The sequence below is a fragment of the Hemitrygon akajei genome, chromosome 16, assembly GCF_048418815.1.
Source record: "Hemitrygon akajei chromosome 16, sHemAka1.3, whole genome shotgun sequence".
NCBI lineage: Eukaryota > Metazoa > Chordata > Chondrichthyes > Myliobatiformes > Dasyatidae > Hemitrygon > Hemitrygon akajei.
This window is the reverse complement of record NC_133139.1, coordinates 1,718,089-1,744,982: the sequence shown is the minus strand read 5'-3', so window position 1 is coordinate 1,744,982 and position 26,894 is coordinate 1,718,089. Positions and strand designations below refer to the sequence as shown.

The window sequence follows — 26,894 nt, the reverse complement described above, 5'->3', positions numbered from 1 at the left end:
GTGGTGGGTGCATCAATCTCCCTGCCAGGGTGATGGTAGAGGCAGATACATTAGGGGCACTTAAGACACTCCAAGATAGGCACATGGATTACAGAAATATGGAGGGTTATGTGGGAGGGAAGGGTTAGATTAGTCTTGGAGTAGGTTAAAAGGTTGCTATATTCATATTGGGCCGAAGAGTTTGTACTGTGCTGCTTATGATATGGCATTGGTGATATTCATGCTTCTGATTAGCAAGATTAAAGGTTGAAGTCCTGCCCTGGAGGCTCCTGTATCAAAATCCTCAGGGAGCATTGGCTGAAGGTAAACCATAGACTTGTCTGTCCTCAACAGATGATAACAAGTACCATCCTGCTGTTGGGAAAGGCTGGGTGTTCTCCCAGTATCTTGGGTACAAGATATTTCAGTATCATATTCTGCTTTGTGGACCAACAGTTCCCTGGTCTGGGGTGGGGGGGAGGTTTAATTAGGGATGGTAACTGTATATTAGTTTATGGCACAGTAGCATAGGCGACCTGGGTTCAATTCCAACCAGCTCTATTACAGCGTCACTGACACAGGTTCAATTCCAGCCACTGTCTGTAAGGAGTTTGTATTTTGTACCTCTGACCACATAGTTTGCACCGGGTGCTCTAGTTACCTCCCACATTCCAAAACTGTTAGGGTTAGCAGGTAGTGGGTATGCTATGTTGCTGCTGGAAACAGGCTGCCCCTAGCACATCTCTGGACTGCGTTGGTCTTTGGCATAAAACAATGCATTTCACTGTATGTTTCGATGTACATGGACAAATAATCTTTGCCAATAACGTGACAAATATCATTGCCACAATGCTTGAGATGTGTGACCTGGCTGGTTGCCACTGTGATCGATTCTGAAATGGATGTTGAAGGAGCTCGGTGAACACAAGCTTTTCTTTCCCGCAGAATGGAGGCACACCATTGCTGTATGCTGTACACGGGAACCACGTGCGGTGTGTGGAAGCTCTGCTGGGTATGTGTGAATCAATTGTTGAGCGGGAGAGGGTATCATGGTTCTTGGAGGATTCCTAAAGGAGTTCCTGACCAGCAGTAGTTGAGAACTGTGGAGTGAGTCAGGTATCTTGTGGAACAGCTGGAAAGAGCTGCTGTTGGCACAGAAAGGTACGATGGTTGTGAATAATCGTGTCGTTTGTGGTGAGGTGAGGGGTAAGCATGAGGGAAACCACAGCAGGTAGTTGAAGGGCTAGCGAGAGCAGAGGAGTGAGGAGAAGGCAATAAGAGAGAGGGTGTTTGTGCTGAAACTCAACAGCTCCTCAGCTCCCAGTTTTCTCCTATCTACCTGTGAGACCCCAGGTGTGCTCTGTTGTGTCACCAGCTGACTCACTGGGGCACATTCGCAAGGGGGTTGAAGTAAAGTTCGAGGTTTTTCAGCTCCCTGTTCTCACAGAGAAATATCTGGGATTTCCCCAGAGTCTCCAGGGATGAAGGAGTAATTCGTGTGACTTTGTTGAAAATATCAGCAGCAGTAACATTACCTTTATATTAAAAAAAACCTTAAATAAGGTTTTCTAACTCATATCTGATGAGCTACTAAGGAGCCCCCTACCCATTGTTTGGGAGAGAGTGGGGACACAATGATGGATGGGTTGATTAGCCAGAAAAGCCGTGGGGTGGTGGGGAGTGGCTGGACACTTGTCAGAGACTGAGAGCTCCAGACGTGGGCACGACCACAGCTGGAGGGGGTAAGTGGATTTATAGATGGAGGGTTTTGCACAGAATGTAATGCACAGTAGAATCAGTGTGTAGTTTCCCCATTGCTTCTTTTGTGTTTCTTTGTATTTGCTGAAAATGCTCACAAGAAAATGTATTGGGTAGTATTTGGTGAAATATACATACTTTGGCAATAAATTTTCTTTAAACTTTCAAAGTGTTAGGAAACCAATGTACACAGGGTAGAAAGGTGGCGCTGAGCAGAGGCCAGTAATGGATGTTCACTAGAGGATGTCCCTCTTGTTTCATAAATTCAACTTTCTCAATGCTTTTTATTCCTTCCTATTTCATAATTTATTCAGCAGCCCTGTCCTACCTCCTGTAAGTGTTTTGTCTAACTTAGTTGCCCATTTTGAATTCTGCCTTTGTGTGGGGACTCTCACCATGTGAACTAGTGCACTCAGTCGCCACCTTATTGGGTACCTCCTGTACCACTGACTACGCTTATGGCCTTCTGCTCCTATTGCCTATCCATTTCAAGATTTGATGTGTTCAAGGTTTAGAGATGCTCTTCTGCACACCATGGTTCTAATACCTGCTATTAACATCTGGCTAAAATCACCTTCCTGTCAGTTTCAACCTGTCTGGCCATTCTCTGACCTTCCTCATTAAGAAGGTGTTTTTGCTATAGAACTGACACTCACTGGATTTTTATTTTTACTTTTGCACCACTCTCTGTAAACTCTATAGAGACTGCTGTGCATGAAAATCCCAGGAGTTCAGCAGTTTCTGAATGCTCAAACCACCCCATCTGGCACAAACAATCATTTCATGGTCAAAGGCACTTAGATCCCATTTCTTCCTGATTCTGTTTGGTCTGAACCTTCTAACCACATCTGTATGCTTTTATGCATCGAGTTGCTGCCACGTGATTGGCTGATTAGATATTTGCATAAATGAGCAGGTGTTCCTAATAAAGTGGCCAGTGAGTGTCTCCATTGTAAGCCAAAGTACCTAAAGTCTCTGAAGCAAACCTAGAGGACACAGTAGCAGTTAGCGTAATGCTTTACAGCACCAGTGGTCAGGGTTGAATTCTGGATATTCTTAAGTAGTTTGTATGATCTCGCCATGACCACGTGGATTACCTGTGAGTTTATCAATGATGAACGGATTAGGGTTAGTAAGTTGTGGGAATGCTGGGTTGGCACTGGAACTGTGGCGACACGTTGGCTCCCTCCCCCCAGCATAGTTTCCTGTGTTGGTCATTGATGCAGACAATGAATTTCACCGTATGTTTTGATGTTCCAATGTATTCTAATCTAAGGCCGCACTCTGTGTTGTTTCTTGCTCTTCCGACAGCCAGGGGTGCGGATCTGACGATGGAGGCGGATTCTGGATACAGTCCGATGGATCTGGCTGTAGCTCTGGGCTTCAAGAAAGGCAAGTCCTTCATGTCCTTTCTGCAATCTTACCCAGATTCTTTATTTCCACTTCCACCGCTCCCCCCGCCGTTTCCATGCTGCTCTTCCGTGAGTCCCAACAGATGCTCCATAAAATCCAAAGTCCCCGGGGCTACTTGTTGTAGGCATCCAGTCAAAAAGGCATCAATGAAAGGCTATCACAAGCTCTTCCACAATTTGTCCTGGTTGTCCAGTTGTAATAGTTGAAGAATCAGTGACATTAATTTATTTTTATGGTCTTATGGTCTGCAACAAGATAGAGGAGCAGAATTAGGTGATTGGGCCCATTGAGTTTGTCTCTACCTTTAATCGTGGCTGATCCAATTTTCCGCTCAGTCCCAATCTTCTGCTTTCCCCCGTATCCCTTCATGCCCTGACCAATCAAGAATCTATCCTAAAGAAATTTCTCCTCATCTCCCTTCTAACAGGACTGCCTTCTATTCTGAGGCTTTGTCCTCTGGTCTTGGACTCTCCCACTATAGGAAACATCTTCTCCACATCCACTCTATCAGTGCCTTCCACCATTCGATAGGCTTCAATTGGGTCACCCCTCATTCTTCTGAATTCCAGTGTAAACAGGGCCAAAGCCATCAAACACTCTGTATGACCATCTGTTCAATCCTGGAATCATTTTCATGAACCTCCTTTGAACCCTCTCCAGTTTCAGCACATCCTTTCTAAGATGAGGGGTCCAGTCCTGCTCACAATACTCCAAGTGAGGCCTCACTAGTGTTTTATAAAGTCTCAACGTTACCATCCTTTTATATCTTGAAATGAATGCTAATATTGCATTTGCCTTCCTCACCACGACTCAACCTGCAAATGAACCTTTAGGGAATCCTGCACAAGGACTCCCAAGTCCCTTTGTGTTTCAGATTTTTGTATTTTCTTTCTATTTAGAAAATAATTAACCCTTTCATATCCTCTACCAAAGTGCATGACCTTACACTTCCCAACACAGTATTTCATCTGCCACTTCTTTGCTCATTCTTCTAATATGTTTAAGTCCTTCTGTAGCCTCTCTACTTCCTCAAAACTACCTGCCCCTCCACATTTCTCCATATCATCTGCAAACTTTGCAACAAAGCCATCAATTCCATAATCCAAATCATTGACATAAAACATAAAAAGAATCACTTCCAAAACAGACCCCTGTGGAACACCACTAGTCACTGGCAGTCAACCAGAAAATGCTTCCTTTATTCCCTCTTTTTTCCTCCTGCCAATCAGCCTCTGCTTTATCCATGCTAGAATCTTCCTTGTAATATCAATACTGTAATACAATTTGTTAAGCAGCCTTATGTGTGGCACCTTGTCAAAGGCCTCCTGAAAGTGCAAGTACACAGCATTACCTATTCTCCTTTGTCTACCCTGCTTGTTATCTCTTCAAAGAATTCCAACATTTGTCAGGCAAGATTTTCTTTTAAGAAAACCATGCTGACTATGGCTTATTTTATCATGTGCTTCCAAGTACAGCCACATCCTTAACAATCAAATCCAACATATTCCCAATCACTGGGGTCAGACTAACTAGCCTGCAAATTCCCTTCTCTGCCTCTCTTGAAGAGTGGAGTGACATTTGTAATTTTCCAGTCTTCCACAACCGTTCCAGAATCCAGTGCCTCCATAATCTCTTCAGCTATCTCTTTCGGAACCCTAGGATGTACACCATCTGATCCCCAAGAACTTTCTCCCTAGTAATGGTAACATCACGCTCTTTGTGACCCCTGACATATGGAACTTGCACTATACTGCTAGTGTCTTCCATCTTTATCTTCTTAATGATTTTTTTAGTTGCCTTCTTTTGGTTTTTATAAGCTTCCCAATCCTCTAGTTTCGCACAGATTTTTGCTTTATGATATGCCCTGTCTTTGGCTTTAATGTTGACTTTGACTTCTCTTGTTAGCCACAGTTATGTCATCTTGCCTTTGGAATACTTCCTCCTCTTTGGGATGTAGATATCCTGTGCCTTCCGAATTGCTTCCAGAAATTCCAGCTATTGCTGCTCTGCTGTCATCCCTGCCAGTGTTATTTTCCAATCAATGCTGGCCAACTCCTCTCTCGTGTCTCTGTAATTGCCTTTACTCCACTGTAATGCTGATACATCTGACATTAGCTTCTCCTACTCAAATTTCAGGGTGAATTTGATCATATTATATTCACTTACCCCTAAGGGTTCTTTTATCTTAAGCTCTCTAATCAATTCTGGTTCTTTGCACAACACCCAATCCAGCATTGCTGATCCCCTTGTGGGCTCAACCACAAACTGTTCTAAAAAGCCATCTTGTAGGGATTCTAGAAATTCCCCACTTTGGAATCCAACATCAGCCTGATTTTCCCAATGTACCTGCACATTGAAATCCCCCATGAATACTCTTAACATTGCCTTTTTGGCATGCAATTTCTATCTCCTGTTGTAATTTGTATACCACATCGTTACTACTGTTTGGGGTCTGTATATAATTCCCATCAAGGTCTTTTCACCCTTGCAGAACCTTAGCTCTATTGACAATAATTCAACTCCTTCCAACCCTATGTCACCTCTTTCTAATGATTTGGTTTCATTTTTACCAACAGAGCCACCCTCTCTGACTTCCTGCTTGTCCTTTCAATGCAATGTGTATCCTTGAACATTAAGCTCCCAGCTATTATCTTCTTTCAGCCATAATTCAGTAATGCCTACATCATTCTACCTGCCAATCTGTAACTGTGCTACAAGTTCATCTACCTTATTCTGTAGATAGATAGATAGATAGATAGATACTTTATTCATCCCCATGGGGAAATTCAACTTTTTTCCAATGTCCCATACACTTGTTGTAGCAAAACTAATTACATACAATACTTAACTCAGTAAAAAATATGATATGCATCTAAATCACTATCTCAAAAAGCATTAATAATAGCTTTTAAAAAGTTCTTAAGTCCTGGCGGTAGAATTGTAAAGCCTAATGGCATTGGGGAGTATTGACCTCTTCATCCTGTCTGAGGAGCATTGCATCGATAGTAACCTGTCGCTGAAACTGCTTCTCTGTCTCTGGATGGTGCTATGTAGAAGATGTTCAGAGTTTTCCATAATTGACCGTAGCCTACTCAGCGCCCTTCGCTCAGCTACCGATGTTAAACTCTCCAGCACTTTGCCCACGACAGAGCCCGCCTTCCTTACCAGCTTATTAAGACGTGAGGCGTCCCTCTTCTTAATGCTTCCTCCCCAACACGCCACCACAAAGAAGAGGGCGCTCTCCACAACTGACCTATAGAACATCTTCAGCATCTCACTACAGACATTGAATGACGCCAACCTTCTAAGGAAGTACAGTCGACTCTGTGCCTTCCTGCACAAGGCATCTGTGTTGGCAGTCCAGTCTAGCTTCTCGTCTAACTGTACTCCCAGATACTTGTAGGTCTTAACCTGCTCCACACATTCTCCATTAATGATCACTGGCTCCATATGAGGCCTAGTGTATATACTTATGTGTATACATATATACATATGTGTATACTGTGCACATTCAAATATAACATCAAGCAGAACAAGAGCAACACCTGTCCCTATGCCACCTCCCTCACTACCATTCTGGGCCCCAAACAGTTCTTCCAGGTGAGGCGACACTTCACCTTTGGGGTGATCTACTGTATCTGCTGCTTCCGGTGTGACCTCCTGTATATTGGTGAGACCCGACGTAGATTGCGAGTCCGCTTCGCTGATCACCAATGCTCCAACTGCCAGAAAAAGTTGGATCTCCCAGTGGCCACCCATTTCAAATCTACTTCCCGTTCCAACATGTCAGTCCATGCCTTGCTCTACTGCCACGATGAAGCCACACTTGGGTTGCCGGAGCAACGTTTTATATTCTGCCTGGGTAGCTGCAATCTGATGGCATGAACATCGATTTCTCGAATTTCTGGTAATTGCCCCCTACCCTTTCACCATTTTCCCTCTCTCACCCTATCTCCTTACCTCCCTCTGGTGCTCCTCCCCTTTCCCTTTCTTCCATGGCCTTCTGTCCTCTCCTATCAGATTCTCCCTTCATTTCTTTCACCAATCAACTTCTCAGCTCTTTACTTCAACCCTCCCCTTCTCCTGGTTTCACCTATCACCTACTACCTTTTATTTCTTCCTCCGCTTTCCCCACCTTCTTATTCTGACTTCTCAACTATTTTCTTCTGTCCTGAACATTGACTGTTTACTCCTTTCCACAGATGCTACCTGGCCTGCGGTGTTTCTCCAGCATTTTGTGTGTGTTGCTTGGATTTCCAGCATCTGCAGATTTTGTGATAACACCTTCAGTCCTGTATTCACCCTTTTCAATTTTGACTTTACCTCTTATGTTGCAACTCATCCTGTTGACTGCAATTTTGCCCTATCATCAGCCTCTCCTTACTAGGTGTCTCTGTTTGTAAACCAACTACCTCATCTTCAGCACTATCACTCTTATTCTCATCCTCCTGCCAAGTTACTCCAAATCTATCCAACCAACTTCCCTGCTTGCAAAGATATTGGACCCTCTCAGGTTTAGGTGTAACCCCTTCTTTTGTGCATGTCATACCTTCCCCAGAAGAGATCCCAATGATCCATAAATCTGAACCCCTGAATCCTGCACCAGTTCCTCTACCACGCATTCGCCAATCAAGTAATCCTATTGTTACCCTCACTGGCACATGGCAGAGGCAGTGATCTAGAGATTCCTACCCTGGAGGTCCTGTTTCTCAGCTTTTGACAAGCTTGCTAAAATCTTTTGTGTATAAGAAGCATTAATCAAATGGACAGCCAGAGACCTTTTCCCAGGGTGGAGATGGCTGGTACAAGAAGGCATAATTGTAAGGTGATTAGGGGAAAGTATAGGAGGGATGTCAGAAGTGGTGGCAGAGTCCGATACATTAGGGACATTTAAGAGATTCTTAGAGGTATGGACGATAGAAAACTGGAGGGTTATGTGGGAGGGAAGGGTTAGATTGTTGGCACATCATGGCTGAAGGGCTGTACTGTGCTGTAGTGTTGATCCATGTGGAACAGACATGCAGTCAGAATAACCCCCATCCACCAGCACCGCCCTCTGATTTGAGGCGCAAGGTCTGTCAATATATCTAACTCGTGCTGGACCGGTGCGTGGTACTTGGCACACTGTTGTGGCTTGTTTTTATGAATCTTGCACCTTGTTCATTGTTTTACAGTCCAGCAAGTAATTGAAAATCATGTACTGAAGCTGCTCCAGAACAGCAAAGAATAATCACAGTGCAAGTGGTCGACCCCCAGGGTGGCAATGACGATCTTGCCGTTACTCCCAGCCTACAGCCTACCAGCACCCTCCCATGGCTGTCGTCTGTTGTGGATGAAATGGAATCAACTGGCCGTGAACCTGCTGGATCACAGTGCTTTGTGCAGTGCAGGAGCAGTTAGACTGTTAACTGGTGGCAAATGTCTGTTGTTTGGCACTGGTCTGGAGAAGGCAACCTGCAGATTTCTAACATGCAAACAAGACATTAAAGTTTATTTTTTTTAATATGCCTCCCCCAGTTCTGTTGTGATATATTTCTAGATTACAGCCAGGGAGTTGCATGCTCTTTGATATTTCCATGTGTTATAGAAAACAATACAGCACGGATACAGGCCCTTTGGCCTATTGACTCCATGCTGACCAGTGTCCACTCAGTCCCAGTTTCCTCCATTTGACTCACATCCATCTAATAACCTAGCCAGAGAAATAGCTGGACAACCATGTTTCTCTCTGTTCTTGGATACCACAAGTGATATGTTGCAGCCACCAAGTGGCAATCTGCATGGTGTACATGTGGGCAGCACAGTAATGGAGCGATTAGTGTAATGCTATTTCAGCACCAGCAACACGGGTTCAAATTTGCCACTGTCTGTAAGGAGTACGTATGTTCTCCTGTGACCATGTTGGTTTCTTCCCACATTTCAAAGACGTACAGGTTAGTAGGTTAATTGGTCACGTGGGTGTAATTGGGCAGTGAAGCTTGCTGGGCTGGAAGGGCCTGTTACCAGACTGCATCTCTAAATAAAATCTTTGTATCCCCACCCACACCTGAATCCCAACAAGCCAGACACTGACCCCATACCATTTACTGTGGTGCTTTGAAAATGGCAACACCTCATTGCCAATCTTCACCACCAGGAATGTATGAGAGACAGTTTCCACAGCTCCCACTATGGATTTCAGGGATTACAAATGCCCCTTGTCCCAGTTATAGAATGAGAGTAATTTGGTATTCAATGTGTGGCCATAAACATTATTGTATATTTTATTTATAGAGCACTTTTCATACAGATGTAGTCCAAAGAGCTTTACAATGGAATAAAAGTACAAATATGAAAATAATATAAAAAGAAATGACAAACAGATGTCAGTTAAAGCAAGGTTAAATAAATAGGTTTTGAACTGGTGTTTAATAGTGTCAGCAACTCACACTAAATGCTGGAGGAACTCAGCAGGCCATGCTGCATCAATGGCAAACAAGTAGAGATGACATTTCGGGCTGAAGAGTCGACTATACTCTTTTCCTAGATGCTGCTTGACCTGCTGAGTTCCTCCAGCATTTTGTGTGTGTTGCTTCGATTTCCAGTATCTGCAGATTTTCTCTTGCTTGTGATTTAAAAGTCAGCATTACATAAAGTCTTGGGTATTGAATTCCATAGTTGAGTGTGGTTCAAAAAAGCTGACCTGCCAATTATCTTTTGAGGGAGATTGCTTAACTTTAAGAGACCGGTGGGAAAAAAACTTGAGAAGGATTAGAAAACGGATACAATTCCATGTTGTACTCCAATCCCAGACCATTAAGGGCTTTAAAAACAAGAAAGAACTGAAAATTAATTCTAAAAGATACAGTAAGCCAATGCAGAGTAGCTTGTACAGGAGTGATATGTTCCTTCATCCTGTTTTTGGGTGGAAGTCTGGCAGCAGCATTCTGAGTGAATTAAAGTTTGTCACCAGATTGCTTTGGAAGGTGCATTGCAGTAATGTAGTCTAATTGATAAAAAGGTGTGATTTAATTTTTCAGCATCATTACCTTTCAGAAATGGACATGCCTTTGAAATATTTCTTAAGTGTTTTAATGCTGCTTTGTTCACTGTCCTTATGTGTGATTTAATATTCAAATCTAAATTGAGGATAACACCCAGGATTGTTACTTCTGTTTTTACAAGGGGAGCCAAGTTTATCAAGAAGGTTATCTCTTTTGGCTTTGGAACCAACCAAAAATAATTCAGTTTTATCTTCATTTAGTTTTAAGAAATTATTGCTCAGCCATTTGTTTATTGCTGCCAAATTGCTGTTAAGGGTGAAGGGGGAAAAGTTTAAAGGGAACATGGGGTGGGGGGGCTTCTTCACACAGAGTGGTGGGAATGTGGAATGAGCTGCCAGATGAAGTGGTAAATGCGGGCTCACTTTTAACATTTAAGAAAAACTTGGACAGGTACATGGATGAGAGGTACATGGAGGGATACGGTCCAGGTGCAGGTCAGTGGGACTAGGCAGAAGAGTGGTTCTGCACAGCCAAGAAGGGACAAAAGGCCTGTTTCTGTGCTGTAATGTTCTATGGTTCTATATCAGAAGTCTGAGAAGATCAATGTTATCATCAGGCTTGACCAGAATATGTCATCTGCATAACTGTGGAAATTAAGTTTATGTTCTTTAATGATGTCTCCTCAGGGAAGCATGTATAAGGAGAAGAATAGGGGACCAACACAGCTTCCCTGAGCAACACCTTTGTATCTCTTAGAAAATTAGTCAAGACAGACAAAAAAATTAAAGACAAAACATACTTTGTAGTCTTAAAGACTTGCATAACCACCTAAAAGAGTCTTGCACTGGTAGAAGCAGGACCTGTCTGTTGCCTCAGGTGCTTGGAAAGGATCCAATGATGCTAGTTTATAGAGAATGGAACTGCCTAGAGTATCTTGGCCTTTATGAAACCCCCTGTGTTATTAATCCTGATACTCTGGGCCCTGCCAGATGGCTGGTATTAACAGTTTCTGCTAACAAGTTGGCCGTTTCCTACACTTCTGGACTTTGGAAAACAATTCATTGGGGTAGCATGGTAATGTAACGGTTAGTGTGACACTATTACAGCTCGGGGGCGTCTTGAGTTTGCAGTTCAATTCCAATGCCTTCCTGTGAGTATGTGGGTTTCCTCCATGTCCTCTGTTTGCCTCCCACAGTCCAAAGGGATACTGGTCAGTAGGTTAACTGGTCATTGTAAATTGCCCTGTGACTAGGCCAGGGTTAAACAGGTAGGTTGTTGGGCCAGAAGGGCCTGTTCTGTGCTATATTTCTAAATAAACAAAGTGGTTTATCTAAATGGGAACTGAAATTGATGACTATAAACAAGCCTTCGTTATAGAATAAATGCCAATTAAGCTCAGAGGTCACAATGAAAAGAGATGCTCACTTCACTCTACCAGTATATGTGCCAATTCATGCTGTTTCCAGCACCCTGCCCACATAATCATCACAATCACACTCAAAGTATACTGTGTGAACACTAAGTGTAAAAATATAAAAACTGTTGCTTTATTTTGAATTATTAGTAATCCATCCATTTTGTGAGACATTGGGTATGAAACCTCCTCTCCAAGGCTTGTTTGAATTGCCTGATGTACCTGGTCAAGTTGATGCATCATCGGGCACTCTCTGTATTACTGGAGCTTTTCAAGCTGGTTCCTGGCCCATTCCTTCATGCTGCTGCTGGGCAGTGTGATGCGAAAGTTTTAACTCTTTCTCACCAAGAACATCAAGGTGATAGAGAATAATTCTTCCAAAGAAATCAGTACTTTCCTCAAACGTGATCTTCAGTTTGTCAACAACTGGTTGCTCACTGATCGAGAATCTGTGAGTCACAGGTTAAGGAGGAAGATGACTTTATCCGATGTGGATATTTTTCAAACGTAAAGATTCATTTTGAAACAGTGCTCATTATTTGTGAGGGAGGGGCCAGCTCAGCTTGTGGTCAGTACACAGAATTTCAGATTTGCCCTTAGCCAGGCAGCATCTGCATGTTAAAACTTTGCAACACTCAAAAACTGGTTAAAACGCACATGTGTTCAGTTCTGATCGACTCATTACAGAAAGGATGTGGAAGCTTTAGAGAGGGTGCAATGGAGATTTACCAGAATGCTGCCTGGATTAGAGAACATGTCTTATGAGGATAGGTTGACATTATGGCTTTTCACTTTGGAGCGAAGTAGTATTAAAGGTGACTTGATAGAGGTGTACAAGATAAGAAGCATAGATTAAGTGGACAGCCAAAGACTTTTTCGCAGGGCAGAAATAGCTAATGTGGGAGGGCATAATTTTAAGGTAATTGGAGGTAAGTATAGTGGGGGAGTGTTAGAGCTAGGTAGTTTTTTGTATGCACAGAGCAGTAGGTGCATGGAGTGCACTGCTTGAGTGGTGGTAGAGGCAGATGCATAAGAGACATTTAAGTGACTGAGGCACATGCATGAATAGAAAATGGCAGGCTCTGAGAAAGAGAATGGTTGGATTGATCTTAGTGGGTTGAGAGGTAGGGACATCATGGGCTGAAGGGCCTATACTGTGCTGTAATATTCCTTGTTCTCAGAACACTCTGGCCTTAAGACAGACTGACCCAGGATCAAACAAGCAGCTGATTTGTAGTTCGCCTGCTGCTGTCGCCTAGTACCACTGGATGAGACTGTTAGACCTCCCAGCCCTGGCACTGCAATGTGAACTGCAGGAACTTGAAGTTCCCACTGTTTTTCTGATGCCTAACAGCTAGTGCACAGTCTGTGCCAGATATCTGCAACTATAACCCCAGCAGTACTATCCTGACCACTGGTTACCTCAACTTTATGATCTCATGCACTCAGAGCTTGTAAAGTATTAACTGTGTCTTGGTGCCTCGAGTCAGAGTGTCGTAGGGTCACGCCCGGCACATACGAAAATCAAGATTGCTGATTCAGGTGAGTTCAGCATGCTACATTGTTGGAGCTGCTCTAAATTTAGATGCTGTAATCAAACTAGCATCCACCACTTCCACTGGCAATTCGTTCCACACTCACATCACCATCTGAATGAAGAAATTCCCCCTCGGGTTCCTTTGAAATATTTCACCTTTCACCCTTAATGACCTCCAGTTGCAGTCCCACCCAACTTCAGTGGGGGAAAAACTGCTTGCATTTGCCCCATCTATACCCCTCATAATTTTGTATACTTCTATCAAATCTCCCCTCATTCTGCTATGCTTCAGGGAATAAAATCCTAACCTATTCAATTTTTCCCTGTAACTCAGGTCCTCAAGTCCTGGCAACATATTTGTAGATTTTCTCTGTACTCTCAATTTTATTGACATCTTTCCTGTAATGTAGGTGACCAGAACATTAACAATGGCAGTACTTCAATTTTGTAAAGTGATTTAGTGTGTAGTATAGTTGTCAAAGCTGTTTTGTACTCTACCTTTCTCCTCCCTGTTAAAATCATATCTGGACCTTCTAAGCACACACCTAGCACTGCAAAACCCTCCTTCCTGTGCTTTTTCCTTTATCCACAAGTTTACAAACCTCTGTCTTTCTGATTTATCCACTTGGCAGTTTGCTGCACCGAGAGCTCAGAGCTGCAGCCTGGCCTCCCACTGTCGAACAGGAAATCACTGCTACAGATGTCGAGGGAGCTCCTGTCCTCGCAGTGCAATAGGAGGAACAGCACAACATCAGGTTGAACAATTTAACCCCATTGTGACACCTAAAGTGCATACACAGTGCAACCACAAAGACATATATTGCCAATTCAAGTTCTGTAGGATATCTGCTGGCAGTTGGTGTCTTCAGGATAGAAATTGGTGATTTTCATGAAATTGGCTCCTCTACTGCTACCTAAGAGACAAGATAAATAACTTTAATCAAGTAGCTGGTGTGAAAATAGAGTCATGGAGAGACCAGGCAGAGAAATAGACTCTTCAGCCCATCGAACTTACATTGACCATCAGCCAGCCATTATCACTGGTTTTACAGTAACCTCATTTATATTTATACATAAAGTCATAGAACACGACCGCACAGAAACAGCACCTTTGGCCCATCTGGTCCATGTTGAACAATTAATCTGCTTAATCCCATCAACCTGCACCCAGACCATAACCCTTCATACCCCTCCTATCCCTGTAACTAACCAAATCTCTCTTAAATGTTGAAATTGAATCTGCATCGACCACTTCTGCTGGCAGCTCATTCCACACTCTCACCACCCTCTGAGTTAAGAAGTTACCCCTCATGTTTCCCTTAAACACTTCACCTTTTACCCTTAAAACATGACCTCTAGTTATAGTCCCATCCATCCTCTGCCTGATACATTTACCCAATCTATACCCTCATAACTCTGAGTTCAGTCTAACTAGCAGAGATAAGATTAATCCAAGAGATTCTGCACATGCTGGAATCCCAAAACAACATACACAAAATGCTGGAGGAACTCAGCAGGTTAGGCAGCATCTATGGAGGGGAATAAAGAACTGGTGTTTCAGGATAAGATTTTTCATCAGGGCATGCTAAGTTCCTTCAGCATTTTGCATGTTACTCGAGATAACATGAAGGCACTTTTAGTCTGAGCAATGGTCAATGACAGACTCTCCTGCCCTAAAGTCTCAGCTGCTCATATCTATGATATCCAAGGTTATTCTTGTAATAATTACAACATCAGTGAGAGTATGGCTTAACTCCAGATGCAGTGAAATACCACAATGCATGATAAATGAAAATAGGCTTGGAAACTAGTCTGAGATGCAATAAGGAGGTCACTGGACCACTGATTCAGAGACTACACGTCCGATCTCACCACAGCATCTGGTAATTTAAAACTGATTTAATTTAATCAATTGGGAATGAAATGCTGGTATCAGGATTTATCCCATAGAACGTTGAGGAATCTTGGGATCTATGTCTATAGATTCCACAAAGTTGCTGCGCATGTTGTTTGGGTGGTTAAGAAGGCATATTGTGTGTTGGCTTTCATTAGCCATAGGATTGAGATTGAGAGCAGCGACGTAATGTTGCAGATCACACTTGAAGTATTGGATCCAGTTCTGGTTGCCTCATTATAGGAAGAATGTAACAGCTTTAGTAAGGGTGCAGAGGAGAATTACCAGTATGTTGCCTGGATTAGAAAGCATGTCTTATGAGAACAGATTGAGTGAGCTAGGGTTTTTCTCTTTGGAGTGAAAGAGGATGACAGGTGACTTGTCAAGATGATAAGAGGCACAGATTGAGTGGGCAGGCAGAGACATTTTTCCCAGGATGGAAATGGCTAACGAGAAGGTATCACTTTTAAAGTGATTGGAGGAAATTAGAGGGGATGTTAGAGGTAGTTTTTTTTATGCAGAGAGTGGTGGGTACATGGAATGCACTGCCAGGTGTGATGGAAGAGGTAGCTACATTAGGGGCTTTTAAGAGACTCTTAGATAGAAACATAGATGTCAGAAAAATGTAGGGGTATGAAGGAGGGAAGGGTTAGATTGATCAAGGGTCAGTACAATGTTGTGGGCTGAAGGGCCTGTACTGTGCTACACTGTTCTATACCTCAGATTGTTGCCAGAAGATCCGATTCAGTCTCCTTGGGAAATAAATCTTCCATTTTTACCTGGTCTGGCCAAGTCTGACTAAACCAGCAGTGACATATTGGCCCAGCAAGACCCACAGTGTCTGAAACTGCCACAAACAGTTCATTCTCCAAGCATTTGGGATGGGAATAATTGTTGGCCTAGCCCACAATACCACTTCCTGTAAAAGAAAACAGTTCACTCCTACCTCAAAGGTATTGGTAGATAAGTTACCCATATTCAGCTCCTGATGTCTGGCTACTAACTGGTATCATGGATGGATTTACCTTCGAGTCTGCACATCCTGCCTGTGAAGCCGCCCTGGAACTGGAGCTGTAGTTCAGTTATCTTTACGGACTGAGGAAACTGGAGCGACACCCACTGAGCAGAGCCCTGAGAATGTAAAATGAGAAGTCAATCAAAAGAGGGTCAGCACAGTTAGTGTAATGCTTTATAGCACTGCCAGTCGCGGTTCAATTCCTGCCGCCGTCTGAAAAGTTTATACATTCTCACTGTGACTGTTAGGTTTCCTCCAGGTGCTCTGGTTTTCTCCCATATCCCAAAGATGTACGGGTTAGGGTTTCTATGTTGTGGCCATGCTGTGTTGGTGCCAGAAACGTGGTGACACTTGCGGGCTGTCCCCAGCACACCTTCAGGTCATTGACGTATATGACAGACTTCACAGTGTGTTTCGATGTACATGTGACAAATAAAGCTAATCTTTCTCTTTCTTTAAGAAAAATCATCAAAGGGAGATTGAACATTTGGCTGAGTGGTGTAATAACAACAACCTCTCACTCAAAGTCAATAAGACCAAGGAACTGATTGTAGACTTCAGGAGAGGGAAACCAGAGGTCCATGAGCCAGTAATCATCAAAGGATCAGAGATGGAGAGGGTCAGTAACTTTAAATTCCTGGGTATCACTATCTAAGAGGACCTGTCCTGGACCCATCATATTAATATTATTGCAAAGAAAGCACAACAATGCCTCTACTTCCTCAGGAGTCTGTGGAGGTGTGGCATATCATCAAAAACCTTGGCAAACTTCTATAGATGTGTGGTGGAAAGTGTGTTGACTGGCTGTATTACAGCCTGGTATGGGAACACCAATGCCTTTGAGTGGAAAATCCTACAAAAGGTAGTGGATTCGGCTGAGTACATCATAGGTAAATCCCTCCAACCACTGAGCACATCTACACGAAATGTTGCCATAGAAAAGCAGCATCCATCATCAGAGATTGTCACCACCCAGGTCATGCTCTTTTCTCACTGCTACCATCAGGTAGAAAGTACAAGAGCCTCAGGACTTGAACCACCAGCTTCAATAACCGTTACTACCCCTCAACTACCAGGCACTTGAACAAAAGGGGATAACCACACTTATTTAAGCACTTTGTTATATTATTTATTGCTATTTATTTATATCTGCATTTGCACAGTTTGTTTAGTTTACAGACACTATATACAGTTACTCGAGAGAATAGGGGGTATGTTTACAGAGCCAGTGTTCTGTTCTAGGTGTCAGATGTGGGATATTGAGGAGACGTCCAGCCTCCCTGATGGCCACATCTGCACCAGGTGCACTGAGATGCAGCTCCTTAGAGATGGTGTTAGGAAACTGGAGTTGGAGCTTGATGACCTTCTGCTTGTTAGGGAAAGTGAAGCAGTGATAGACAGGAGCTACAGGAAACAAGTAAGTGGATGACTGTCAGGAGAGGGAAGGGAGAATGTCAGATAATTGAGAGCTCCCCTGTGCCCATCTCCTTCAACAATAATTACTCCATTTGAGTACTGTTGGGGGTGGGGGTGGGGGGAGAACAACCTACCTGAGAGAAGCAAGAGCGGCTGTGCCTCTGGCATTGAGTCTGGCCCTGTGGTTCAGAAGGGGAGGGAAACTGAAGAGGATGGCAGTAGTAATAGGGGACTCTATAGTTAGGGGGTAAGACAGGCGATTCTGTGGATGCAAAAAAGGTTTGCCTCTCAGGTGCTAGGGTCGAGATCTTTCTGGACGCATCCACGATATCCTGAAAAGGGAGGGAGAGCAGCCAGAAGTCATGGTACATATTGGTACCAGCCACATAAGGAAAAACAAGGGAGGAAGTCCTGATAAAAGAATACAGGGAGTTAGAAAGGAAGCTGAGAAACAAGACCTCAAAAGTAGTAATCTCAGGATTGCTACCTGTGCCATGCAACAGTGAGTATAGGACTAGAATGAGGTGGCTGAAGAATTGGAGCAGGAGGTAGGGATTCAGATTTCTGGATAACTGAAACCTCTTCTGGGGCAGGTGCGACCTGTACAAAAGAGTCAGGTTGCACTTGAATCCGAGGAGAGCCAACGTTCTTGTGGGCGGATTTACTAGAGCTGTTGGGAGTGATTTAAATTAATATGGCAAGGGAATGGGAACCAGTATGATAGAGCTGAGGACAGCCAGCAGATTCACAAGTAGATGATTGGTGTAACTATAAAGAAGGGCAAGAGAATGAGGCAAGTACTGTATTGCAGGACTGAAGGTGCTGTACTTAAATGCACTAGCATTCAGAATAAGGTGGACAAACTCATGGTATAATTAGAGATTGGTCAGTATGATGTTGTGGACATCACTGTGTCTTGGCCGAAGGAAGGCCATAGTTAGGAGCTTAACATCAAAGGATATACTTCGTATAGAAAGGACAGGCAGGAAGGCATAGGTGGTGATGTGACAGTTGAATCTTTGTAGGTGGAGTTAAGAAATTGCAACGGTGAAAGAAACCATTATGGGACTCATTAGGCCTCCAAGTAGTAGCCAAGATGTGCGGTTGAGATTGCAAAGGGAACTGGAAAAGGCATGTAATAAGGGTAATGTCACAATTCTAACAGGGGACTTCAACATGCAAAGGGATTGGGAAAATCAGGTTGGTGTTGGATCACAAGAGAGGGAATTTGTTGAATGCCTACGAGATGGCTTTTTGAGCTACTTGTACTTGAGCCTACTCAGAGAAAGGCCATCTTAGATTGGGTGTTGTGTAATAACCCAGATTATGAGGGAGCTTAATGTAAACTAACCCTTAGTAGGCAGTGGTCAGAATATGATTGAATTCATACTGCAATTTCAGAGGGAGAGGCATAAGTAACATGTATCAGTATCGCAATAGAATAAAGGGAATGACAGGGGCATGAGAGAGGAGCTTGCCCAGCTGGATTGGAGGAGGATACTGGCAGGGATGACGGCAGAGCAGAGATGGATGAAGTTTCTGGGAATAGTTCACAAGGCATAGGATAGATATGTCCCACAGAGGAAGAAGTTCTCAAATGGCAGGAGGAGGCAACTGTGGCTGACAAAGGAAGTTAAGGACTGCATAAAAGCCAAGGAATGGGAAAATAAGTTAGCAAAAGTGAGTGGGAAGTTGGATAATTGGGAAGCTTTTAAATTCCAACAAAAGGTGACTAAAAAAGCTACAAAAGGGGAAAAATGAAATATGTAGGCAGATTGGCCAGTAATATAAAGCATGCTACCAAGAGATTTTCCAGTTATATAAAGAGTAAAAGGGAGCTGAGAGTTGATAATTAGACCACTGGAAAATAATGCTAGTGAGGCGGTAATGAGGGACAAAGAAATGGCAGATGAACTTAATGAGTACTTTGCATCTCTCTTCACTGTGGAAGGCACTAGCAATGTGCCAGAAGTTGTTGAGTGTCAGGGAGCAGGAGTGAGTGCCATTGCTATTACAAAGGAAAAAGTGCTAGGCAAACTCAAAGGTCTTATGGTGGATAAGTCACCTGGACCAGATGGACTACATCCTAGAGTCCTGCGAGAGGTGGCTGAAGAGATAACAGATGCATTGGTCATAATCTTTCAAGAATCACTTGATTCTGGTATGATCCCAGAGGAGTGCAAGATTACAAATATCATTCCAATCTTTAAGAAGGAAGGAAGGCAAAAGAAAGGAAACTATCGGCCAGTTAGCCTATCAGAGAGTTAGCCTGGGGGGCACAGCGGAACAGGTGAGAAGACAGCTGAAATGTCTCCACCCAAGCAAGGCTGCAGGCCCAAATGGTGTCAGCCCCAGGGTGCTCAAAGCCTGTGTCCCCCAGCTATGTGGAGTACTTCACCATGTCTTCAACCTGAGCCTGAGTCTCCAGAGGGTTCCCATGCTGTGGAAGATGTCCTGCCTCGTTCCTGTACCGAAGATGCCGCGCCCCAGTGGCTCCAATGACTACGGACCGGTGGCATTGACCTCCCACATCATGAAGACCCTGGAGAGACTTGTTCTAGATCAGCTCCGGCCTATGGTTAGGCCAGACTTAGACCCCCTCCAGTTCGCCTATCAGCCCCGACTAGGAGTTGAGGATGCCATCGTCTACCTGCTGAACCGTGTCTACGCCCATTTGGACAAGCCGACGAGCACTGTGAGGGTCATATTTTTTGACTTCTCCAGTGCGTTCAACACCATCCGCCCTGCTCTGCTGAGTGAGAAGCTGACAGTGATCCAGGTGGATGCTTCCCTGGTATCATGGATTATTGATTACCTGACTGGCAGACCACAGTACGTGCGCTTGCAACACTGTGTGTCAGACAGAGCGGTCAGCAGCAGTGGGGCTCCACAGGGGACTGTCCTGTCTCACTTTCTCTTCACCATCTACACCTCAGACTTCAACTACTGCACAGAGTCTTGCCATCTTCAGAAGTTTTCTGATGACTCTGCCATAGTTGGATGCATCAGCAAGGACGATGAGGCTGAGTACAGGGCGACGGTGGGAAACTTTGTCACATGGTGTGAGCAGAATCATCTGCAGCTTAATGTGAAAAAGACTAAGGAGCTGGTGGTGGACCTGAGGAGGGCTAAGGCACTGGTGACCCCTGTTTCCATCCAAGGGGTCAGTGTGGACATGGTGGAGGATTACAAATACCTGGGGATACGAATTGACAATAAACTGGACTGGTCAAAGAACACTGAGGCTGTTTACAAGAAGGGTCAGAGCCGTCTCTATTTCCTGAGGAGACTGAGGTCCTTTAACATCTGCCAGACGATGCTGAGGATGTTCTACGAGTCTGTGGTGGCCAGTGCTATCATGTTTGCTGTTGTGTGCTGGGGCAGCAGGCTGAGGGTAGCAGACACCAACAGAATCAACAAACTCATTCGTAAGGCCAGTGATGTTGTGGGGGTAGAACTGGACTCTCTGACAGTGGTGTCTGAAAAGAGGATGCTGTCCAAGTTGCATGCCATCTTGGACAATGACTCCCATCCACTCCATAATGTACTGGTTAGGCACAGGAGTACATTAAGCCAGAGACTCATTCCACCGAGATGTAACACTGAGCGTCATAGGAAGTCATTCCTGCCTGTGGCCATCAAACTTTACAACTCCTCTCTTGGAGTGTCAGACACCCTGAACCAATAGGTTGGTCCTGGACTTATTTCCACTTGGCATGATTAACTTATTATTATTTAGTTATTTATGGTTTTATATTGCTTTATTTCTACACTATTCTTGGCTGGTGCGGCTGTAACGAAACCCAATTTCCCTCGGGATCAATAAAGTATGTCTGTCTGTCCGTTCAGTAGTTAGGACAGTGTTGGAGTTCATTATTAAGGATGAGGTTTTGAGGTACTTGGGGACTAGTGATAAAATAAGCCAAAATCAGTATGGTTTCTGTGAAGGGAAATCTTAATCTGTGCAGTGAAATTCCCCAAACAACAATGTGACCGAGACTGATAGTGATTCGATGACTTGTGGTGGTCAACTGTAGCAGACAAACAGCAATGTGACTGATGACTGATGTTCGTTCGATGACCTGTGGCAGGTAAGTGTTGTTAGGAGTGGCACCTTTACTCCCACCAAGAACTTAACATCCAGAGTGCACTCCATTTGTGGTCAATCAGCCTGAAGTCAAAGCTGCTGGGGTTAGATAGTCAGGATTCAGGGGAAAAGTGAAAATAAATAAATAAATATCCTGATTAGGGTATGAGCCATTGTTCCTTCATTGTTGCTGAGTCTAATTCCTGGAGCTGCAATCCCACTGGGTAAGTACGTTTAACACGTGGACTGCAGTCCTTCAAGGCAACAGCTCACCAGCAGCTTTCAAGGACGATTGAGAGTTGCAGTAAGTGCCAGACAGGTTCATGTCCTATCAATGAATTCAAAAAGAGCAATGACTGAGATCAAGAGTGTACCATGGATCTTCAGTCTAGCTGTTTTGGTTTATTTTTGGAGTGTCCAGACCTTCCGAATCACATACTGCTTTGGGACATGGCTTAACAAAGTCTCCAGAAAGTGGTGGACACAGCCCAGTCCATCACTGGAAAGGCCCTTCCTACTACTGAGCACATTTAGAAGGAATATCACCACAAGAAAGCAGTGTCCATCATCAAAGACCCCCACCATCCAGACCATGCCTCTTCTAACTCCTCCCAATGGGCCCATTAGCATGCCCCACACTATCCTCCATACTGTCTCCATAACGTACTCATTTAGTACCTTGCCCATATCCTCTGTCTGCAAGCACAAACTTAATCCTTGATTCCTGAGTTGACTTTGCCAATCCCCAGTTTAATCAATGTTCAATAAACCAAAAGATATGGCTGTTATTGGATAACCAATAACAGTCATATCTAACCCTTTTTATGCCATGGACTCTTACTGTTAACCAAGGGGTCCTTGTACCCCAGGTTGGGAACCCCTGCTCCACACAAACTGACTGGCACGTTGCTCGAAAATTACATGAGCTGTTTGCTTCTGTGGGACACGATTCAGTCTCTGAACCACTCCACATTATACTTTCTCCTCGTGGAGGCATCAGAACCAGCTCGAGAACCCAAACCACACAAACATATATCCACTCACCTGGTCAGAGTTCCAACACGTTTCATCATTTCGGTCAAATAAGAACTTTTTTCCAAACTGCTTTATATCACGGTTAAGGACAGAGCTCACTCTGTAGACAATCAACAGAACAGGTTCAGTAACATGATCAAAACATTTTAATTGGATTAGATTTCTATATGATAAATACGGTAGGGTGGAGCTGGCCAATAGGCCATTGAATCAAACACCACTGGATACACCTCCACTGCCTATCCTTTCTTCAGAAGACAACCCATCTCTTCTGGGTGTGAGGTCAGGGAAGTTTCTCTGTACTGTTTCCAAGACCTTTCCATCCATTAGGAGACTACTTCAAATGCAAGCTCACTAAGGCCATATGGAACTTAAGCAGATCCCTTCTGGGGCTGTATCTAATTCCCATGTAATTCTCACAAAATGTTGGAGAAACTCAGCAGGTCAGGCAGCATTTATGGAAATGAACAAACAGTTGATGTTTTTGGCTGAGAACCTTCTTCAGAACTGTGTATTGCTTTGCATTTCCAGCATCTGCACAATTTCTCGTGTTTAGATAGATAGATAGATAGATAGATAGATACTTTATTCATCCCCATGGGGAAATTCAACTTTTTTTTTCCAATGTCCCATACACTTGTTGTAGCAAAACTAATTACATACAATACTTAACTCAGTAAAAAATATGATATGCATCTAAATCACTATCTCAAAAAGCATTAATAATAGCTTTTAAAAAGTTCTTAAGTCCTGGCGGTTGAATTGTAAAGCCTAATGGCATTGGGGAGTATTGACCTCTTCATCCTGTCTGAGGAGCATTGCATCGATAGTAACCTGTCGCTGAAACTGCTTCTCTGTCTCTGGATGGTGCTATGTAGAGGATGTTCAGAGTTTTCCATAATTGACCGTAGCCTACTCAGCGCCCTTCGCTCAGCTACCGATGTTAAACTCTCCAGTACTTTGCCCACGACAGAGCCCGCCTTCCTTACCAGCTTATTAAGACATGAGGCGTCCCTCTTCTTAATGCTTCCTCCCCAACACGCCACCACAAAGAAGAGGGCGCTCTCCACAACTGACCTATAGAACATCTTCAGCATCTCACTACAGACATTGAATGACGCCAACCTTCTAAGGAAGTACAGTCAACTCTGTGCCTTCCTGCACAAGGCATCTATGTTGGCAGTCCAGTCTAGCTACTCGTCTAACTGTACTCCCAGATACTTGTAGGTCTTAACCTGCTCCACACATTCTCCATTAATGATCACTGGCTCCATATGAGGCCTAGATCTCCTAAAGTCCACCACCATCTCCTTGGTCTTGGTGATATTGAGACGCAGGTAGTTTGAGTTGCACCATATCACAAAGTCCTGTATCAGTTTCCTATACTCCTCCTCCTGTCCATTCCTGACACACCCCACTATGGCCGTGTCATCAGCGAACTTCTGCTAGTTATCCTGTTAGTTTTCCAGTTGACTGCTATTCCTGCTTTCTGGCCTTCTATGCATCGTACAGTGGAACACCACATCCCTTGGTAACCTCACAAAGATCAGCATGTACACAATGAAATAAGACTATAAGACACAGGAGCAGAATTAGGCCATTCAGCCCATTGAGTCTACTCCACTATTCCATCATGGCTGATCCCAGATCCCACTTAACCCCTAACACTTGCCATCTTGCCATATCTTTTGATGCCCTGACCGATCAGGATACAATCAACTTCCGCCTTAACTATATGCACGGATTTGGCCTCCACCGTAGTCTGCGGCAGAGCATTCCACAGATTTACTTCTCTCCGGCTATAGAAAATCTTCCTTATCTCTGTTCTAAACAGTTGCCCCTCAATTTTGAGGCTGTCCCCTCCAATTCTGGATACCTCCACTATAGGAAACATTTTCTCCACATCCACCCTATCTAATCCTTTCAACATTCGGTAGGTTTCAATGAAATACCCCTGCATTCTTCTAAATTCCAGTGAGTACAGGCCCAAAGCTGCCATTGCCCTTCGTGTGTTATCCTCTTCATTCCTGAACCTCCTCCGGACTCTCCAAGAATAACACACCGAGATATGGGGCCCAAAATTGTTGACAAGTGCAGCCTGACTAGTGTCTTATAAAGGCTCAGCACTACCTCCTTGTTTTTATATTCTATTCCCCTTGAAATAAATGCCAACATTGCATTTGCCTTCTTTACCACAGACTGAACCTATAAATTAACCTATGGGGAGCCTTGCACGAGGACTCCTAAGTCCCTCTGCACCTCTGATGTTTGAACAGACAGGCAGACATACGTTATTGATCCCGAGGGAAATTGGGTTTCGTTACAGCCGCACCACCAAGAATAGTGAAGAAATATAGCAATATAAAACCATAGATAATTAAATAATAATAAGTTAATCATGCCAAGTGGAAAAAACCTTCTCCCCATTTAAGTCTGCACTATTGTTCTTTTTACCAAAATACATTATCATACCATCTCCCACCTTTTTGCCCATTCTTACAATTTGTCTAACTCCTGCTGCAATTGCATTGCTTCCTCAGCACTAGCTACCTCCTCCACTATCTTTGCATCATCCACAAACTTTGCCACAAAGCCATCAATTCCATTATCAAAATCATTGACAATTATCCAGAAATCCGAATCCCTGCCCCCTGCTCCAATCCCTCAGCCACACATTTATCCTCCACCTCACTCTGTTCCTCTACTCACTGTCACCTTATACAGGCAGTGATCCCGAGATTACTACCTTTCAGGTCCTACTTCTCAACTTCTTTCCTAACTCCCTGTAGTCTGTTTTCAGGACCTCCTCCCTTTTCCTACCCATGTCATTGGTAGCAATATGTACCACCATCTCCGGCTGTTCGCCTTCCCACTTCAGGATATCATGGATGTAATCAGAAACATCCTGGACCCTGGCACCTGGGAAGCAAATTACCATCTGAGTTTCTTTCCTGCGTCCACAGAATCGCCTGTCTGACCCCCTATCACTGCTGCCATCCTCTTCCTTTCCCTACCCTTCTGAGCCACAGGGCCAGACTCTGTGCCAGAGGCGCGGCCATTCTTGCTTCCCCTAGGCAGGCCATCCCCCCAACAGTACTCAAACAGGAGTACTTATTGTTAAGGGCGACAGTCATTGGGGTACTCTCTAGCCTCTGACTCCTGCCCTTCCCATGGCTTAACATGACCTTGATCAGTGTGTGTGTGTGGGGGGGGGGGGGTGCAGTGAGCTGTCCAAGTGGGTACTACAGCTTGCCTGACGTTAACTATAATCCGACCCTGATCGGGGGGCTAAGCAAGTGCTGAACTTTGACGAAGGATGACCTGCAGGTAGGGAGGGAAGGAGCGCCTTACACCTTCCTTGGTAGAGACGTATCTCCACCCCGCCATCGGGAGCGCCCCCCCCCCACGGGAACGAGCCGAACGCCGTTCTCAGAACACCGCGGGAGCGCGCTCACCTGCTGACCGTGTCTTCACTGAGCACTGACTCCGCCATCACGCTGCCGTAAGCCCCGCACACTACAGTTTGCGATAATCGTGGCTACTGCTTTCGCGACACTTTTGGCAGGTACCGTAAAGGCGTTTGCGGCTCACGGGAAGCTGTCAATCACCCTGGAATCTCCAGTCTGAGTCAAATTCACTGTGGCTCTTTCATCCAAGCTAAATTTACATTCACTTAGACTGGAATTAAATCTCGCAAATATAACGTCTTTTAGTAAGATATTGGTGTTCAGCGGTGAGGGACGGTGAACTTATTCAAAAATATAAATTCTCTGTAAGTAGAATGAAATGGTGTTTAACGAAATTCCACACACAAGTCGCGGGAGGAACGGCAGGTCAGGCAGCATCTGTGAAGGGGAGTAAATAGCCGACATTTTAGGCAAAGACTCTTCAGGTCTGGAAAGGAAGTGGGAAGGTGGGGGAGGGGAAGGAGGACAAAGAGGCGGGTGATAGGTGAGACCAGGTGTGTGTGTGGTGGGGGGGGGGGGTGGTGAAGTAAGAAGCTGGAAGCTGATAGGAGGAAGTGGTAAAGGGCTGAAGAAGAAATAATCTGATAGGAGAGGAGTGGACCATGGGTGAAGGGAAGGAGGAGGGCACTAGAGTGTGTTGATGGGTAGGTGAGGTGAAAAGTAGAGGTAAGGGGCCAGAGTGGGGAATTGAAGAAGAGGGAAGTGGGAAGGAGACAAATTACCTGAAATTGGAGAACTAGACGTTCATGGTATCAGGTTGGAGGCCACCCAGATGGAACATGAGGTGCCTCTGGGTAGCAGTAGAGAGGACCATGTCGCAATGGGGATGGGAAGTAGAATTGAAACCAGTGTCCCAGCTGCTGTTATGGGAAGCAAATTCCCACACCCCTATCATG

General features: G+C 44.3%; 2 protein-coding genes across 4 annotated transcripts in view; one reads left to right on the top strand and one right to left on the bottom strand.

Moving 5' to 3' along the window:
- Nucleotides 1-8,658, top strand: part of rfxank (regulatory factor X-associated ankyrin-containing protein) — a 37,308-nt gene extending 28,650 nt beyond the window's left edge. For all 3 annotated transcript variants that reach the window (XM_073068071.1, XM_073068070.1, XM_073068069.1), the window contains 3 exons: nt 925-991; nt 3,049-3,129; nt 8,325-8,658. In XM_073068071.1, the coding sequence (XP_072924172.1) occupies nt 925-991; nt 3,049-3,129; nt 8,325-8,380 (204 nt within the window). In that variant the 3' untranslated portion in view covers nt 8,381-8,658. The remainder of the gene's footprint in view (nt 1-924; nt 992-3,048; nt 3,130-8,324) is intronic.
- A 729-nt stretch (nt 8,659-9,387) lies between these two features.
- nr2c2ap (nuclear receptor 2C2-associated protein) lies at nt 9,388-26,444 on the bottom strand. The gene is made up of 5 exons (XM_073068072.1): nt 25,987-26,444; nt 22,541-22,631; nt 16,004-16,109; nt 13,931-13,998; nt 9,388-11,998 (listed from the first exon to the last, which is right to left on the bottom strand). Exons 1-5 carry the CDS (start codon nt 26,022-26,024, stop codon nt 11,819-11,821), a joined length of 483 nt encoding a protein of 160 aa, XP_072924173.1. The 5' UTR covers nt 26,025-26,444; the 3' UTR covers nt 9,388-11,818.
- Nucleotides 26,445-26,894: the final 450 nt, after the last annotated feature.